Source organism: Eurytemora carolleeae, unplaced genomic scaffold (genome assembly GCF_000591075.1).
Source record: "Eurytemora carolleeae unplaced genomic scaffold, Eaff_2.0 scaffold502, whole genome shotgun sequence".
NCBI classification, from domain to species: Eukaryota; Metazoa; Arthropoda; class Copepoda; order Calanoida; family Temoridae; genus Eurytemora; species Eurytemora carolleeae.
Window position 1 is genome coordinate 124,208 of NW_019396391.1, and position 19,927 is coordinate 144,134.

The following is a 19,927-nucleotide window of genomic DNA, read 5'->3' on the forward strand; positions in this document are numbered from 1 at the left end:
AATTAACATTTTCAGATTAATATTAAAATGAAGTTGATTGTTTGAATATTGAAAGATTACTTTGAGAAGTAGTGACCAGACAGGTATTGTAGAAGTGATTAACTCAATAAAGCAAGTTTGTTCTGTGATTTTTTCAGTTACATTCTCCTGAAGTCTTAGTATGTGTTATATGTCATCTCAATTGGGGTTGAAATCCAAATTTTGGTTTAAATAAGTGGAATTTTTTATAGTTGAGAACGGTTCAATTTATAAATTTTAAGCTTGAAGAAACTATTTTTTTAAGTTTTCTTAGTCTGGTTTTCCTTTAAGAGACCTCTAATTGCATGTTATTTCTTGAATTAAACGATAAACGTCGAACCAAGAAATATTTCTTGGCTCTTATTTGACATTTAGGAACAGAACAACTTGACATTAAAAAAATGAGCGTCGAAATGTATGAATATGTTAATTGCGTCTTATGTCTTTTCTTTTTAGTTGCAACTTATGTTGTGAATCTTGGGATAAAGCATTGATTAACATTTTATGCAGATCTAAGAATTAATTTACTCCTCTTGGTGTCTTCAATAATATATTGAATATTTGTGATACTACTGGTAAGTTATGTTGAATATTTGTGATACTACTGGTAAACTATATTGAATATTTGTGATACTACTGGTAAACCAGTGCTTAGGATCCATTGGATTTTGATGCGGATCCGGATCTGCACTGGAGAAAAATGGTCATTTCTTTAAGATTTACTACGTTTTTTAACAAAAATTAATTTCAAATTTTTTGTTTTATTTTTTTTCGCATATTTTTATCCTAAAACTTGATGAACCATTCAGAAATGAGGAACATTTTATAATCTCTCTTTTTTCAGAAGTTCAGATTTGTGTTTTAGGAGTAAAAAAGTTTTTTTGCAGTTTTTGATTTATATTTTACACCTTGGATCCGCATATTTTTGCGGATCCGGATCCAGGAAGCCAAAATCTTGCGGATCCAACCGATCCGGATCCTAAGCTTTGTATAGTTAACTTCAAATATTGTAAGAATTTCGGATTTAAAAGTTAGAATTTTGTTATTGAAAGTTTCTTGAAATATTTGAATTGTTAAAATTGGCCAATATATCTTCAAAACAAGGTTGACTAGACAAAATAAGATGACTCGACGAAATGTCTAATTTATATAATTATTTTATGGTCAGGTTACTGTTACCCTCTTGTATTTCTTCTCCCCCCCCCCCTTCTAAGTAAAGGGAGGAACTCTTAATTATGATAATTTTATGATTTAATATACTCTAAACCTTCACGCCATGAATTTTACAAGAGGAAGAAAAGAATTATTTACCACTCCTTAAGGGTGAAAATGAGGAATAATCAGAGACGGAGGAGATGTATACTAGCGTTCCCTAGGGATGGAGAGTTGCTGATTTTATCTATCCATAAAGGGGAACGGGTTAAAGAAACCCTCTGCTCCTCCCCGCTTTTACTGGAGGGGTTTAAATCAGAGGGAATTTTGCCACCATGAGAAATGTTTGGGTATCCTCATAGTACTCAAATATATTAGGGTATTTCCTAATATTGTGAAATGCCTAAGCTTGTCCTAATATTGTGAAATGCCTAATCATCGTGGCGAAATATATTCGGGTATATAAAGAGACCAAATTTTGGTTTCCTTAGTCTATGTATTCCAGCTACAGTGAAAACATCTCCTCCCCTTTGATCTTCCTTTAACCATGGGTAAGCCTATATTAACATGCTATAATTTAACTATGTCTTAACATTTTTAACTTAGTATTATCGAAACCACTTGTAATTCTAAATTGTAATGTTGTAATATAAGACTAACATATTTTAACTTAAAAATAAATCCGTAGATATAATCCCAATCTTTTCTTAAGTATTCAGAACTTAGAGAATTTTGAATAAGTTCATATGGATAACGTAATTATAAGGTCTCTTTATTTTCAATTTAGAGAAAACCTATATAATAAGATCTGGTGTGATTATCAATTCTTAGAATTAAATCCATTCTTCCATCTCGATATCCATCCTAAGCAGAGAATAGTTATTTGGTTAATGAGTCATAAGTTAGTTGAGAAGTTGCAACTGAACACCCCTAAATTAAATTTTGCCAATTAATAATATTACTAGCTTGATAACCCAGCGCGGACCATGGAAGTCATAGTTGGTCCCACCGTTTACACGGCACTTGTAAATTACGATCGATCCACCCATTATAGAATATCAAAACCAAGCTAAGAGCCTTCCCATGGTTCTCCCCAGTTCCCCCATCAAAAATTGAGGCAAATTGGTCCATTGGTTGCCGAGTAATGATCAGACAAACAGATAAACAAACAAACAGAAATTATAATTTTATATAGACACGATAATATTTAGTTAAAATGGATTCTGAGAATATCGCACAGGTGATGGAGGAGACAACCCTCACCAGAATCAGGAATATATTCATCCTATTTTCACGACGAAGAAGACTTTCTCATTTTTTATTTTTGGGGCGCCTGGACAATCTTTTGAGACCAAGGAGGCAAACTCCGAAAAAGACGATGCCCGGAGAGAACAAAGAAAAACTTCTTAAATGTTAAACTCGGGAGTAATTAAAATTTATAAGTACAAGGCTAGCGCCAAACTTCTATTTAACCTTTAATTGTTGCTCAATCGTTCCTCATGTTCTCTTTGATGAAACAATAATTATTTTTGTTTCGGATTTAAAAGTTTGTTTTTGTGGACTTTCAAAATGTTGCGATAATCAAAAGCTTTTGGACACAAATATTTGTAATTTTGAGCCTCCTTAAACCTTCATGGGAGCCGTGAGGTCCCACATAAAATTTTTTACATGAAAAACATAAGCTTCTTTAGAAAAAATTATTCATTAAGATATATTTTAATTATTATTTTTGAATGTATGGTTTGGTCAGGTTGCTGCTAAACGATCAGAAAGTGAAGCTTTGGGAACCACCTTACTACAACAAGGCAGATAGCTCACTTAGTCTGATTAATAAGTTACTTATGAGATTTATTTAATTTTCCTTATGTTTAATTTTCTAATCCCTACAACTTTACTACCAAGCAGACTCAGCAGAGGCTTAAATTAGTAATGATTTAGTAAACCTGTGATATTTCAAACTAAATTAAAAATTAAATCCATCAGTCAAAGTTAAAATACTCAAAGGTTTTAAATATTAATTAATAATTTGCACAAATAGAAAATGATTTAAGATAAAAAAAACTAATGAAGAGAATAAGATTATGGGCCAAATAGTCGTGGTATATTTATATATTATTATTTTAATTATTCTACTGGAGTTTGTGTTAATTTTGTTGATAGTTGATCCGGATTTCAGGATTTGAATCAAGCAGACGAGAAACAGATTCACGAATTAGGTTTTTAGATCATTAAAGGAAGATAAAGAAATTATTTTTTTATTTCAAGGGTGTATTTTATATATTCGCTGAATTTTATTTCTTTGTGGGAAAAATGCATTTTGCTTAAAAATTACCAAAAGGGAACTTGCCGTTTGATGATTGATCTTAATTTTTTCTCGGAGGGTAGTTCTTGAAAATATAAATCTCTAGTAAAGTTTTTTTGAGTTATTTTTTACTAGTATATTAGAGTTATATATTTGTTTACAATATTAGATCTCAGTTGACAAGAAACTCGTGATCTTATTTCTACAATTTCAACAAGTAATTAGTTATGAAATCAATAAGCAAGTCCTTTAATGATGGTGCTTGCTATAGCTGGAGTTATCAAACCGGATCTAGAACTGCCATTACCTCATATATTCCAGGTTTATAGAACATATCAAGTTGTCAATGTTACTGTTGTTATGCCCTAGTCAGGCTTAAATCTCCTGGTTTGATTGTGATCGCAACCCGAACCCTAAAAGGCTAAGGAGCTACTGGACAAACCTTTGCTATTTGATTTGATTCGATTCGATTCGATTCGATTCGATTCGATTCGATTCAATTCCATTCCATTTGATTCTATTTTAATTGATTTTAATTGATTTGATTTAGTTTTATTTTGTTTTATTTTATTGATTTGATTTCATTAAACGGGTTTACAGAAATTATCAATTTTCAATACTATCATTACATTTATGATAGACTAGCAGAGCTTGTGTACCCAGTTTTGCCTCTGAATAAAATTTCCATGTATAAATAATATAAGAGTTTTTAAATCAAGGCAAGTCAGTCTAGGGGTTAATGAATCATGTTCGGACAATCAAACAGAGATTACTACTTTTTATTTATTAACATGGATTATTTGGAAAGAAATTTTGAATATCGTCGAACGACACGATTATCAATTATTATTACTATTAAATAGTATTGTTATCATCATTGTTTTTGATTTCAGGGTTTACTGATGCTTCAACAAAATGCCTTAGAAAAATTAGCTGCAAGAAATAGGTATATCAATAAATATTCAATTTAATTAATAAAACGAAATTGTTATTCAGAATATTCATACCATTCTTATTATTTAATTTCTTATATGATTAAAATTATTTTCTTCCAAAATCCAGAATTAGAGACCTCTGATCATAAATTCTTAATTCTAAAGCATCCGATCCTCTAACATTTTTTAAGCCCTCCTTGTTAGGCTTGAGATTCAAGTCTTGAAATTTTGGACTGAAATAAAAGTCCTTTTATCTAACTAAACGTATTGAAAACTTCCAATCTCATAGTTTAGAAAAACATGTATTCTCTTAAGGTTTTCAGAGAGTGGAGTTTTGAACCTGAGATTAAAGTTTGGACGAACCCTGAAATCAAGATTAAGAAACGTGGAGATAAATGCAGAGGAGATGGGAACTGTCCTTGTCAACAAAGTGAGAGCTCATTTTTTCCACCTTGATTTTTGCCTCTTCTGAAAAATTAACTTTACGAAAATAGTTTCTTAGCCCAAAGTTGACTTTTACTTTATCAAGGTTTGCCCTTTTGAAGTCAGTCTTTAAATCAATATTTTTAGAAATTTAGATTTTTAACAATCGCTTTTCCTGGGCCTGAACCAAGATGTTTGCTAATTTTTCGGTTAAACATGTCTGAACTGTCAGCAAACTTTGGCAATAAACTAAATTCAAATTTAATAATTCCCGATCTGAGAAGAATAAGAGCTGAACGCCGCGTAATATATTAGATAAGCACGATGGTGGATCGGAATCCCGCCATGTTGAAATTAATCTCTGGAGGGAAAGTTATCCAAGAGAATGTGTCCTTGAAGGAACAGGTAAAACTACTTTGTAATCATTTATTTTCTCCAGTATGTAGGAATTTTCTTCGCTGTTGTTGACATACCCATTACCCCCTACCCAGTACCCAGATTAGTTAATTTTTAAATTTTTCTGCCAATTTTTGTAATTGCTGTTATTGACACACAAAACACGGTTAATTATCTTTAATGATTTTAATTAATAATAATAATAATAATTAGATAAAAGAGAATGGAAAGGATTGCATTCTTTCTGCAAGATAACTTTTGAAAAAGAAAACTTAAAGTACTAGTTGTACAATTTACAGTTGTTTATATACAGGGTGTAAAAACAAGCAGTACTGTTATGGTTCTCCTTATATCATCAAGTCAAAGTGTCCAGGTAGTAAAGATTGTAAAGATATTTCGAAATACATATAATTTACCAAAAATTAATTGAGCTACGAATATTAACTTGAAGGGATTATCGAGTATCGACGTCATTTAATTTAAAGAAACTTAATGTCGATTTATAATGGCACTGTTACATTTTTTGTGTGATACAACATCTTCTTTTTATCTCAAAACTTGCATTTGTGTTTAAAATTGATTTGCGGATTCATGCTGCACAGCCAAAGACGGACATTGAGAGAACGTGCAATATACATATTTTCAAAACAATAAAACACCTGATAGAAATAGTATTAGGCACACTGCTGAAAATGAACTATCAGGATTCAAGTCAAAACACCTAATTTGTTTCGGAATAATATTAATATGCAGGCTTCTGAGTTATAATCTAAATTTCAGAAAATTTTAAGTAAACCCATTTTCAAGAAATTGTAGAAATCAAATGCATTTTAAAGTCTAAACTCAGTCGTAACTGTAGGTTCAAAGATTAATCAAGATTATTCTGTGTTTTTTGCGATATTTTTAGATATGGCAGGGTCTCCAAATTTTGTGAATTTTCCTTAACAGTCATAAGACATGTTTTAGCAAAAAATCAAAGCCTTAAGTTAACTGTATAATTGCCCAATTACTGAACAAAAAAAGAATTTTTAAAGTAAAATCAGTAAAAGTTTCATCAAAAAAACGTTTTCGGGTCGCATTGACTTAGGGGTATGATTTTTTGCTACAATAAGTTTCATGAATGTTAACGAAAAATAATAAAATTTGGAGACTACTGTTAAAAAATATGGTCAAAAAACCCAGAAAAAGGAGAATAAAGTCTTGAAATGAAATTTTTGTTTAATTTTCTGAAAATTGAGAATATAACTCAGTAGCCTGCATTAAACATAATCCAAAGAAAAGTTTAGGTGCTTTGACTTGAAACCTGATGGTCCATTTTCAGCAGTGTGTAGGACTAGGTTCACAATCGACAATCGACTAATATTTTGAAATCAGCAAAAAATTGCAGATGGTTGCTGAGCAGAGAAAACTGTTGGAACAAACTAAAGAAGATGCTGGAAGGTTGGGGGAGAAGAATGCTGTAAAGGATGATTATTATCTTCAGGTTAAACTAGTTTTTAGATTATTTTTTAATTTAGACAAACTTACATCGAGCAGATGCGGAAACAGGGAGGGGGGTGTAATTGCTTGAAATAATAGTTAGCTGATAAAAACTCCTATTATTCTATGATATATCTATGTAGCTGATCAGTCAGTTTACAGTACCATATACTACTCTACAATCTGCTTCAAGCTTCTGTAAGCTGCAAGAAGTCTTCTTGCCATTTCTTAAAGTAGCTGATCAGTGATCTGTCTGTTAAAAGTACCATGTACTCTGGATTCTGAAATCTGCATGCAGCTTCTGAAAGCTGCAAAGAAGTCTTCCTGTTACTTCTCAAAGTGGCTGATCAGTGATCTGTCTGTTTAAAGTACCATTCTGAAATCTGCATGCAGCTTCTGTAAGCTGCAAAGAAGTCTTCCTGTTACTTCTCAAATTAGCTGATCAGTGATCAGTCTGTTTAAAGTACCATGTACTCTGCGTTCTGAAATCTGCATGCAGCTTCTGAAAGCTGCAAAGAAGTCTTCCTGTTACTTCTCAAAGTAGCTGATCAGTGATCTGTCTGTTTAAAGTACCATTCTGAAATCTGTATGCAGCTTCAGTAAGCTGCAAAGAAGTCTTCCTGTTACTTATCGAATTAGCTGATCAGTGATCAATCTGTTTAAAGTACCATGTACTCTGCATTCTGAAATCTGCATGCAGCTTCTGAAAGCTGCAAAGAAGACGTTATATTGTTTAAGTATCTGATCTGTTCGAGGTTCTACATGTTTCTATTGTTCAGAAAATATTCTTTATTATTTATTGCCGGTCTGTTAGTCCTGTACCTCCTATCAACTAGAAATGAAGTTCTTAAATTTTCTTATTTATTTTAAAAATCCGAGAGGAAAACCCTCTCCCAGCATTTAATTACATGCTAAGGAAGTGTTTGATAATTTGCTTGCAGAAGGGGTTCGGACTGTTTCATAACTCAAATTTGGTTTTGAGTACGACATTAGATTTAAACCAGCCAGATCAAGGAGCTATTGGACATTCTTCTTGAATTGAATTAAATCAACTATTAATAAATTTCTTCATATTTTCGCATTTATTGTAAAGGTAGCTTATCAAAATATGCACCTTCAAGCTACTGTAAACTCTTAAAAAAGCTCTTCTAATCATTAATCATTATATAGGTAGCTGACCAGTCTGGTCGATCTCTACAGCTGCCAGCAGCGGAAAAGAAAGCTCTCATTATTGCCATGTCCTTGCACGAGAAGGGCAGAGCAGCACTGCTCAGCGGAGACTATTCATTAGGTATTTCATTATATGAAATGGCTGCAAATAGTTTTAGATCCTAATTTCGCATTCCTTGGAGATATTTTTGGACATTGTACAGTTCATGTAATATAATTTTTTGCATCATTTTGGTGCCCAGATCCTAGAGACAAAATATAACTTGAAAATATGCCTAGGCTAAATCCGGATCCACATTATAATGAAAAGTGTTACAACCTTTGTCCCCTTTCTTAACTTAAGTAGGATATATTGAATGAAGAATGTGAAGGGTTTAGTTGATCATATTTCATATTTATCTAATATAACTGAATTCTAGCTGTTGTGTTATTACTGGAAGCTGAATCAGAATTCTCTAACTGTAGAAGTGATCTTGTAGAACAGGAAAACATAAAATTCATATTTTACTTTTCCTTTTTTGAAAAATTTAAACATAATTTTAAACTTTTTCCACGCAAACATAAAATTTCTATTTGAACTGAAAAGAAGAAATTTTTTTATTTGCTGAATTATGAATGTTTGAAGGTTGATAATTTTGCAATCTTGAATCTGGACATAGCTTGGTGTTACCTTATGCTGCAATCTGTTAGGTAGATTTGATAAATCTTATAAAAGGAAGAGTTTATACGGCAAACAGTACAGTGTACAGTGTACAGTACACTGTAGATGGTTAACTTTACTCTGTAAACCCTGCGCTGTGCTCTGTGCAGTGAAGTTTAGAAATCCTTCTATGAGAAATATGGAACAGTGTTTTTTTTTTCAAATTGTTAGTTTATTGATTCGTTATCTAGTTTGTTGATTGATTGATTAATGATTGATTTTTTCATTTGCTGATTAATTGATTGGATGATTGATTGGTTTCAGTGAACTACCTAATGCCTGTGAACGACTGGATGCTTGTGAGCGTATGTTTAAAGCCAGCTATGGAACCAACCTAGAGCGCTTGCAGGTAATTGTATCTGAACTAGATTTAAAGTTAAGAGAGATAAATGCATGAAGAGTTGTTCACAATATCTTTATTATTAATATGATTTTCAGAATTTTTTTTTCTTTCTAAGGCTATCAAGGGTGCAACAGGTCAAGAGGCTGCTTTAATTATGCGTCTTCACTTACTTCAGGTTGGTTGTAAGGAGGAAGGAGGAGGGGGGGGGGGTAAATGATTTACTTTAGAGGGGTAACAAATCTGTAACCCAACATATTTAGAGTTTATACTATAATTTTGCTTCTTGGATTAAGTTCCGCATCTGAATGGATCCACATCAATTTTTATAAAGGATGGATTCAGCCAGTATTTAAATAAAATTCATGGAATGTACATTCCCCCCTAATTAAATATTAAAACAAATTTGCTATCCAGGGAATTGTTGCGTTTCATCTTGGTAGACAACGTGAAGCTCGTCTTCTTCTGCAAAAAACACAGATCGAAGCAGAATTACTCGATGTTAATGAACAACTACTCGAGCAGGTTGTACAACTGGGATATTCTACTACAGAAGCTAGGTATGATGATAATTAAACAGCAACGAAAAAGCTTAAACTATGGACATTGGACACATTATTACACTCAGAAGCGCCGAAAATGAAGGGTCGTCATTAAAAGATAATTAGCTAAAGTTTCCAATTTTATTACTTTAGGTTAGGATTACGAGCATCTAAAGGGGATTTAGATGGAGCAGTGGAACATATTCATAGAAGAAGAGAAGAGGGGGAAGAGATACGGTACAGTACTACTGGGGTTTTAGAAAAAATTTATTTTATAAAAAAAATGTTTGATCATATGTAGAATATTTATTTTAAGCTTGTCCTGAAAAGAGGTATTTTGAGGTAACTCTGTTTAAGTTGGTTAAAGGCTGAACAATCAGCTAACTCTAATCAAATCAAATAAATCAATTAATAGATAAATCAGAATATGAATGAAACTTTAAAACTTAGATTGTGGAGTTTGTATCTCATTAATATTTTCGCCCTTTTTTGTTAACATAGCTTTTTGTTACCATTGAATTAAGGTATATATCTTCTTAAAAACTCCATGGTAACCCCANAAAACAATTTGTTCCCAAGATTTTATTGATATTTTTGCGGATTTAAGATTTTTTGGCAAATTGCGGAAATTGTTATATTATAGATTGTTTTTGGCGAAAAAGCTTGCAAGTTGATGTCGAATTTTTTTTTCTTTCTCACATTCTTTCCTATCAACAGTCATAGCTTTCAACTGTTGCCTTGAAATTGGCCATTTTTATTAATTCTCCAATTTGACGATTTTTTATTGGCATCTATCCCGGGGTCATTTGAATTGCCATAAAAATTAAATTGGTCCCGCGTCGGTTCAGCCGTTTTGACGTTTATTCTACAAGAAGTACATATATAGATTACAGATACCTGTGAAATGATAAATATATCTAGACGGAAGGAGAAGGAGGAGAGAGAGTTGGAGAAGTTACGAAGTGAACTAGGAAAATGTTCTGATGGTTCGTGGATCAATGTGGGATATTATAAAACCCTTCTCAACATGGGATTTACGGACAAGGTTCAGATTAAACATTTTTTCCAGAATTGATAGTTTTGTTTAAGAAATACTCAATTAATTAATGTTTATCTGTTATAAGTTTAATTTTCAATTTTTAACTAATAAATTTTGTTCCAGATGTTTTCAGAAATAATTCGCCGTTTAATGGTTTTCTTCTGCTGAATTATTTACTTATTTTATAATGTTAAAGTTAGAAATCATCATTTAATAGTTTTCATCTGTTAAATTAATAAGTTTTGTCCAGCTGTGTTTTTAAGTTTGAAACACACTTGGTGATTCAAAATAGTTCTTTTTCTTATCTCTAAATTTCTCCTTCCCTTTCTTTTTTCTGTAATATTTACATATATGTACACTTTAATTTTATTTCTATATCAGTCAATCAAATTATGTGTACCCATTAACCTACGTAGTACATATCTTATAATTTTCTTAGATCTATAACTTAAAAAGGATGAAAATACCTGTTCAAAAGATACAGGGTTACCACGAAGAATAAGACTGTAAAGACGCCCTGAAACTTAAATAATATGTCGATCCCAGGGTTAAATTAATTCTACTGTCTTAAATAAACTCTTTGTATGGCTTATTTAACGATTTGAAAGAGAAAGAAAGTAGTGTACCGTTGCAAAATATCGTGATTATGAGGAAACAGACAGCATAAATTCCGTACAGTCGTCTCTAAAGTTTCATCCTAAGCTGGTAATCCTGTATGTCTATTGTCTATCTGTTGTGTAAGGTATCTGCAGCTGCATTGAGACAATCTAACAACAGTTTAAACCTTGCAGTTCAGCTACTCCAAGAGGAACCTGAGCTTATTCATCTAGCTGCCAAGGTAAACCAGGAAAAGACATAAATTCAAGTGACCATCCATTAAAAAAATGGCATCTCCGACTCACAACGGTACCCCTTAGTGTTAGATATTATTACTTTTTGTCTCTGTTGCAAAAAATCCGTGGGCCTTTTTTAGAAACACAATTAGAACTATCATTTTTGAGATAGATATTTTCATAATTTTTTTCCGGGTGTGCCATTTCAAAATACGTCGACAGGCCCTTTAATCTTATTATTTTAGTTATTATTTATAATAATAATATTCTCATTATATTTGTTTATTTGAGGAGGATAAAGTAAATGATGAGGATTTAGCTCGCCTTGTATCCCTGGGATACTCCCCGGAGATGGCGAGTATCGCCCTGGACAACGAGGGAGGGGTGGAGGAGGCGGCAGAGGCTCTAATGGCGGGCGAGGGGATCGTTACACCTCAGGTACCGACTACTTGATTGTACTGGAGAGTTAACATATTCAGTGCCGCCAGGGACCGTATTTAATTAAAAGGAGAGGTCGCTTAACTACCTACCGCCGGTTCAAATCCTTAATCACTGAATCACTCTCTAATTCTTTTAATCGATGATTCAGGATTTGAACCCCGGCAGTAGGTAGTTAAGCGACTTTTCGCAGCTCATTAAATCAGGTCCTTGGAGTATTAGATTTAGGAAAAGGGTGCCAGGGATTGATTAGAATTTACTGTGACGTATAGGGGACAGCTCATAAACTAGTTTTATCAAAAGCATTTACAAAGATTGTAAACAAAGCTCAGAAATCTTTGATATGACAAGAAACCCTGTTTTCTTATGTTAACAGTAAAACTAGCTCCAGAGCGGTCCTATTACGTCACAATATAATGTAAACAAATCTTAAAGCTATCTCTTTTCTACTCTGACTGTTTTTAGGGTTGTAATTTTTAATTTTAGCTTTAAAAAAAATTACCTTTGAAATTGAAACAAGAAAGGTTTCGGAGATTAACCATTTAATCGCTACCCTCGTTAAGCTTAAGGACCCAACAAGGTATTGGGAAGCCTCGGCAATGAAATATTCCCTTCTATACTTATTGCATCCTTGTTGCCTCGCGTGAATTATAAAAGATGTAATTTATTTAACTTTTAATCAAATTTTATGGAGATTTTTCCATTTCTTTGAAAAATAAAACATTTTAATTTACATCAAAATCTACCTTTTTCAGGTTATAAAAACTGTAAAATCTATTTAGTTTAGTAATACATATTTTCGAGTTGAGAATTTAAATCTAATTCAGGTTTTCTGAGTTGTAAACCCTCAACTTCTTGGCAGAACAATTCGCAATTAAATCCTTAGGGTTGCAATCTCGCATTGCGACCCTGATTTCAGGGTTGCAATGTAAATATCAGGGATTCAATAGTGGCATAATTTTGTGTTTAATAGTTGAGAAAAGTTATAACTTTATTAATCCATTTTATATCCCTGGTAGATTTATGTTTTAGGAAAGATATATAAGAAGTTTCTGAGAGAAATAATTTGTTTAAATTAACGTGGATTTTCTGTTCTAGGAAGGAGAACGTAAAGGGAAAAGAAAGAGGAAGGAGGAGCAGGAGGATAAGGAGGCGTATGAGAGGATCAAGGAGGGTGTAGCCAGAGGAGAAGAGGATCATCTTGATATTGATCTCAAGTAGGAACACTTTATGATTTCATAAAAAAAAAGTTTTTTGTCGTTTTATCTGTCCTTTCAAAAACCGTGAAGGACGAACGTTCCCTCCCGTTAATTGTTATTTTACAGAATTATTTTGCAGGTTAGAAAAGGAGTTCCTGGAAAAGTATCTTGAGCTTGTAAATCAACAATCTAAATCATAAAAAAAACCATATATCAATCAATCAAACTGGTGGAGAATCATATCAGTGATCATATATATATATACTAATTATGATGATTAATGATAGATCATCTAGAATTGGAAATTATTGCCTTTAAAACAAAAATTTGTAAAATCAGACCCAAATATTAATACAAAATAATTTTAAGTTGCTTGTTAATGGACTAAAACTGAGGTGTTATATTTTTTCACTTTTAAACACATTTAGATGAAGTTCAAATAAATAAATTATACGTAGACACAAAATCTTTAAATCTCGAGTATCAATTATGAACTTTCAGATGAGGAGAGAGGTATTTTGACCATTTTTCTATGGAAAAAACTTGCAGCGATAGAATTGTGTTGCAGGGAAGCAAAGCCATATTTGATGCTGAAAGACATTGTTAAGATCTTTTGTATAATCTGAAAACAATTAATTCATACCTACGTTAACAGCAATATAAAGAAATAATATCGCTTTGGTGCTTTCATATATTTTCTTTAAATATCTATGACAATAAATAAATAGTGAATAAATAAAGTTTGATTGTTATGCCTATTCTAAAATGAATAGTGATAAGCAAAAATATGAATTAAATATGAGACATGCTGCTTGAACCGCTCTGGACGATCCTAGAGCATGTTGCACGTATCAATCAGTCGATCTGAGGTCTCAATCCTACAATCCATGTTAGATCTTGCTTCCAGGCTCATCTAAATAATCAGTTGTTTTCAATTTACTTAAAGGGAGTGTTCGCGAAAAATGAAAGGGGTTATAGGCTTAATGCGACAACAAAGCGCTTTTGGATGCTACTAATCTTACTTCTATCTGTTGCGTCTATAAGGAGAAAATTGTTAAAGACGTCTCATAACGAATTACTTAGCGTCCATACAAATTGAGAAAATTGCAACATACGACTGAGACCGTAAAAAAAAATCAATATAAAGTATATACAAATGTGGCGAAAGATAATCGATGACTATAGGTTGTAATATCTGAATGATTTGTTTGATATTAAATTGATTTTTTTACAGTCTAAGTCGTATGTTGCAATTTTCTCGATTTGTATGGACGCTAAGTTATTCGGTATGAGACGTCTATAGACGCAACAGATAGAAGTAAGATTAGTAAAGATCAAAAGCGCTTTTTTATCGCATTAAGCCTATACCCCCTTTAATTTTTCGCGAACACTTCCTTTAATAAGGATTTTACTTAAAGGTGAATTCCTATTGTCACACTTTTTTACCGATCTATCATAAAATTATAAAAGTGAGAATACAAAGAAATTTTTGAGAAATAATGACCTTAGCGTCAGAAAGACCATTTGGAGATCCCTCAACAACATCTGTGTTGATGTCTTCAGCTTTGAATGGTTCAGGAAGATTGATCTGTAACAGATTCTCATGTATGTTGAATTAGGGTAATAATTATTTTTACTTTTAAACATAAAAATAATTCTTTTTTATCATATGATCTGATGTAACCTTCATCTCAATGTGGATGTTTGAGATTTCATACGCCATAATTGTCGAGTCCATCTGTTCTGATGAATCAGCTGATTGCGGTAAATCCGATACATGATCAACCACGCTGGACTGGTCGGACAGAAACCGGCTTCCAAATATCCTGAAAACATTGGTTAGATAAAATCAAGAAGGCTGACATAATTTGAATTATTTTCTATGATTCTGACCTACTAGATTGAAGGACAGATACCTCCTGACTTCTTGTGCAGGTGTCAAAAATTCTATTAAAAAAGACATTTTATTTTCATTGGGACTCTGTTAAAAATAAACTCTGTTACTTACTTGCTTGGGTCTACTCTAGCTGTGTGAGAGGCATTTAACTCTTCAATATTTTGTGGCAGAGCATAGCTAGAGAGACAGCCTGGATTAAACAAAAAAAAAGATTATGACATGATACAATACTATTAAAAGTAATTTATAAATCTATCACTCTTTTAGAATTTAAGGTCAATATTTTGTAGAATTTTTGTAAATTGGGATGGAGTGGGATGTACCTATATTAGAACGCTTGATGGCAAATGCAACTGATCTTGTTAGGACAGACATTCTAAAAATTGAGAAAAGATTTTTTAAAAAATCAAATGATTCAAATTGGCTTTACACTCATTTTATACCTATATACCTATTTAACTTGTAAGCATGCTAATAAGGAGATTCTATCTAAGTGCTAATAAACCGCTCTACCTCTACCTATTTAGCTATAAGTAAACCTCTCTACCATAGCTGCTAATGAACCTCTCTAAATCTTCCTAGTTGTAAATAATCCTCTCTACCTCAACCTACCTGCTAATGAAACTCTTTACCTCTACCTAGCTCACAATAAACCTCTCTACCTGTACCTACCTGTTGGTGAATCTTGCCACCGCTATCATTGCTACTAATGAACCTCTCTACTTCTACCTACCTGCTAATGAAACTCTTTACCTCTACCCAGCTGCTAATAAACCTCTCTACCTCTACCTACAAATGAACCTCTTTATCTGAAGCTAGCTACTAATGACACTCTAATGCTACCTTACTACTAATGAACCTTAATGAAACTCTAATCAGTAGCTGCTGCTAATGATTCTCTCTATCTCTACCTAGCTACAAATGAACCTCTCTAACTATCTGCTAATGAAACTATCTACCTCTACTTAGCTGCTAATGAAACTCTTTACCTCTATCTAGCTACTATTAAACCTCTCTACTTCTACCTAACTACTAATTTACTGCTCTATCTTTATCATATCTGTAATGAAACTCTCTACCTCTACCTAGCTACTCATTTACATCTCTATCTCTATCAAAGCTTCTATGAACTCTTTTCCATTTTAGCTATTAATGAACCTCCTTATCCATAGCTAGCTGCTAGTGAAACTCTCTTCCACAGCCTAACTACTGATGAACCTCTTTATCTGTAAGGGGGGGGGGCAAAAATATGAGCTTCCATTGGGGAAAAAATGAAGAAAAAAGGAAAAAGAGGGAAGGGAGGGGAAAAGGGGGAAGAGGGAAGGGAAGAGGGGCAAGAGGGAAGGGAAAAGGGGCAAGAGGGAAGAGAAAAGGGGGAAGAGGGAAGGTAAAAGGGGCAAGAGAAAAACCACAAAAAAAATTATACAAAAAACAGTATCAGAAATGCTTTAAAAAATCTCAGAGGGGACTTTGAAGTTGACCTTTTTAGGGCACCAAACCTCGCCATTATACTAATAAAATCCAAAAATTTTCACTGCAGTACACTTCTTCGAAGTTTGCGCGGGCTTAATAAACTTTAAAACAGACCGGTTTTTATGTCAAAAGTTTGGGGAAAAATATGATTCTGAAAAGGGGGGGGGGGTGAAATATGAGTTTCACGACTAATAAACACCCCGTCTGTAGCTAGCTTTTAATGAAACTCTCTCTAACTCTACGCTGTACTTGTACCTATACCTGAGGAATATTAAGACCTACTGAGGCCTCTGACCTACTGTATACACCTAGTTACTGCTGACATCTGCATATACAGATATATAGAGAGAGATAGATATATATTTTGAAACTAAGCAACTGTACATACAGTTAGGGGGTATTCCAAATTGTTAATTAAAATTTGAATAAAGCCAGTGCCCCATTTTTCTTGAATAACCTGAAGAGAATTGCATCAAAGTCAGCCAAAGTTTAATATTAAGGAAATTGTTCCCATTTATTTTTATATGCAATATATTTTAGAAGAACAGTTATTTGCAAATCTTTTTTTATTTTTTTATTTTGACAAAAGTTATTTTTGTTTAGAACTGATCCTTAAACATGTGATATGATTATGATTCGATTTTTACCAAAAACATAAGGATAGAATGCCACTCAAGAATCAAGATTGCCAAACCCGACATGAGAAATTGTTTTTTATGTTACCGCACAAGAGGCCGGGCTTTAGTGCAATTATCTATTCTATCGTCCATTTTTGTCTTCAAAAGTGTACTGTAGTGTTCATGTCCCACAAATATGACAGACCACAATTTGGAAATCCCAATTATTTTGTGATTTTTAACTAAGATCTTTACTTTTTAAATTTGGTTTACGAATAAATGCCGCAAAATATTTATAAAATCAAATACGACCTTCAAGTCGTCTTGTTGCTGTCATGTTTCGCTGGACACCCTGTAACCTAGCAACATGCGCAATATTTGCTGTATAATATCTTTGATATTGAGCAATTTGCTGATCCTAGAAGTTTATTAAAAAATGCAACATGAAGCAGTAGAATGTATGATGTATCCTACATCTTTAAAAATGTTTATTATTAATGGTAATAAAATAGATTTTGGAAAACTTTTTTTCTCCATCTTTGATTTTATACAAGTAGATATAATTCACAAGTGTTTTACCAGTTATCATGTTTTCAACTCGTGATATTCATTTAGCAAAAACCTTCATTTTTACCTGTTGCAGAGCAGCCATTTTTAAATTCGATTAATTTATTTAATACGTGTTTTTTTATGAAAATTTGTCTACAGGGTGTCTCAGAAAACCGTAGTGTTAGCTAATCCTTCAATTTTAGACCAATATTTGTGTATACAAGAACATTTCATTACTTTCGTAGCAAATTTTATCCAAGTTTGAAGTTTTGGAATTCCTCTGATGGATTGGCTTTGATATTAGACTTCAATACTTGCGATTTATATTTACGGGGTAATTTAAAATCGTAAGGTAACCAAGTAACTTCAACCAGCTATAGAGCAAACATTAGAAGAGAGGTGGCTACCTTGAACCCTGCAGCTATAAGAAATGTCAAAGACAGAGCATTAAAGTGCCTATCCGTATTGATTAATTTCAATTTTTTTATCGTGAACATTCATATTTTAGAGCATGAGCTCTAATAGTATAGTTATTACTGTGAGGATTAATATTTGTATTTCTGTGAATTAAGATTAAATGTTACATTTTTCTTTAGACAAATTTCAAAACTTCACACTTGAAACATAAATTACTACGAGAATAATCTCTATACTTCTATGGAGTTCTGTTAACCTAAATTTTATTTCCTCAAATCATGATATACTAGTGAAAAACTAAATTTTCTCGTAAAAATACAGTTTAACACAGAACTTTGGAGACACCCAAAAAACAGTTATAAATATCGTGTAAACAATTGTACTGTTGTTTAAAACCGAAATCTCTGTAATTGTAAGAATAAATATACGGAAACAGTTTTAAATGTCGTGTAAACAATTGTACTGTTGTTTAATACCGAAATCTCAGTAATTGTAAGAATAAATATACGGAAACAGTTTTAAATGTCGTGTAAACAATTGTACTGTTGTTTAATACCGAAATCTCAGTAATTGTAAGAATAAATATACGGAAACAGTTTTAAATGTCGTGTAAACAATTGTACTGTTGTTCAATACCGAAATCTCAGTAATTGTAAGATATAAATATACGGAAACAGTTTTAAAGAGCTCTATATAATTTATATGTTAAACACTAAATACAGGGTGTCCCACGAAACATGACAGTTGGTGAATAGTTTAGAATGTCTTCTTCCATAATTTGTTAAGTTGTTTGATACCAAAGACAATAATTCAAATACTATTTGGGAGTCATATTATAGTAAAATTGGTTTCAAAATAAAATATGTTTCAAAAAAAGATTTTTTTAACAAAATAAACTGCTGAAAGCCTTTAATATCTAACAAAATATAAAAGACGACTTTCATAACTATTTACCAACTGTCATGTTTCGTGAGACACCCTGTATCTCCAGCATTCCACAAATCAGCGATGTTTTGCTTATTTAAGAATTTAATTTTATCCGTTTTTTAATCAATTTATTAAAAATGTTGACTCTAAGAGAAGATATAAATCCTGAACAGATCAAAATCAATCGAGACTTTACAGAGAGCAATAAATGTAGTGAATACAACTTTCAGAGTCTGAATTTAATGAATTTGAGTCGCGTTTCAAATCCCCCAAAAACCGGTTTCAATGAAGCGCCGGCTTAAATCTTGAAACATTTAATACGATTTTAAGTGGAACCAACCATATTTGAGCCGCGGCTCAAATTCTTTAAATTCGGCCTCAGATATGTTAAACTTCCCCGTTTTTTTTTTGCCACATTCTGAATAATTATAAATCCTGAATGTAAAGGGTGTCCCACGAAACATGACAGTTGGAAAATAGTTTTTAATGTCTACTTCCATAATTTGTTAAGGTGTTTACACCAAAATATTTTATGACAGTCATATAATAGTAAAATTAATTTCAATGTAAATATATTTGAGTAAAAGTTTTTCAAGGAAATAAACTTCAAAAAGTCTTTAATATCTAAAAGGTATAAGATGACATTAAAACTATTAACCAACCTTAATATTTCATGAGACACCCTGTACAAAGAAACGATAAGAAACGCTGCCTACCCTTCCCTGTAGATTAATCTAAATAAAAACTAGCATCTACTGGCCAAGTTTCTAACATAATTCAATGACCCCCTACGGCTCACGGTGAACGTTACAAAGCACATCATATTTTATTTTTTTTTGGGCCTGGCCATTGATGACAAAATTACATTAAATCTTATTATCCAGATTTCAGAATTAAATAGAAAAGTTGATTTTGGACAAAGTAATTGTACATGACTATTTTTAATCGATAGAAATCGATATTGAAAATATTTGAACTTTGATCCTCTATCTGTCAAGAGCAGGAGTTTTTAGCCATTTAATAATTTGTTATTCTTTAAAGAAGAGTGTATACGGTTTAGGTCAGTAATGGAAAAAAGAAC

General features: G+C 32.4%; 2 protein-coding genes across 4 annotated transcripts; one reads left to right on the plus strand and one right to left on the minus strand.

Moving 5' to 3' along the window:
* Nucleotides 1-13: 13 nt before the first annotated feature.
* On the plus strand, nt 14-13,423 carry LOC111702323 (NEDD8 ultimate buster 1). 2 transcript variants are annotated; one of them, XM_023473970.1, is made up of 22 exons: nt 14-83; nt 2,382-2,442; nt 2,921-2,975; nt 3,347-3,386; nt 3,744-3,793; nt 4,366-4,418; nt 4,723-4,837; nt 5,146-5,235; nt 5,540-5,599; nt 6,614-6,709; nt 7,876-7,996; nt 8,295-8,359; nt 8,501-8,565; nt 8,840-8,924; nt 9,034-9,093; nt 9,333-9,475; nt 9,611-9,694; nt 10,379-10,502; nt 11,239-11,334; nt 11,621-11,767; nt 12,866-12,984; nt 13,106-13,423. In XM_023473970.1, the coding sequence occupies exons 2-22, from the start codon at nt 2,387-2,389 to the stop codon at nt 13,164-13,166; spliced, it is 1,785 nt and encodes a 594-aa protein (XP_023329738.1). In that variant the 5' UTR covers nt 14-83; nt 2,382-2,386; the 3' UTR covers nt 13,167-13,423. The 2 variants fall into 2 exon arrangements, with proteins under 2 accessions (XP_023329738.1, XP_023329737.1); XM_023473969.1 differs by lacking the exon at nt 14-83 and adding an exon at nt 1,643-1,721.
* A 216-nt stretch (nt 13,424-13,639) lies between these two features.
* LOC111702326 (uncharacterized) lies at nt 13,640-16,690 on the minus strand. Of its 2 annotated transcripts, none has more exons than XM_023473974.1 (7): nt 16,598-16,690; nt 15,187-15,239; nt 14,975-15,053; nt 14,860-14,913; nt 14,651-14,792; nt 14,471-14,554; nt 13,640-13,879 (listed from the first exon to the last, which is right to left on the minus strand). In XM_023473974.1, exons 2-7 carry the CDS (start codon nt 15,236-15,238, stop codon nt 13,799-13,801), a joined length of 492 nt encoding a protein of 163 aa, XP_023329742.1. In that variant the 5' UTR covers nt 15,239; nt 16,598-16,690; the 3' UTR covers nt 13,640-13,798. The 2 variants fall into 2 exon arrangements, with proteins under 2 accessions (XP_023329742.1, XP_023329743.1); XM_023473975.1 differs by having other exon boundaries at nt 16,592-16,655.
* Nucleotides 16,691-19,927: the final 3,237 nt, after the last annotated feature.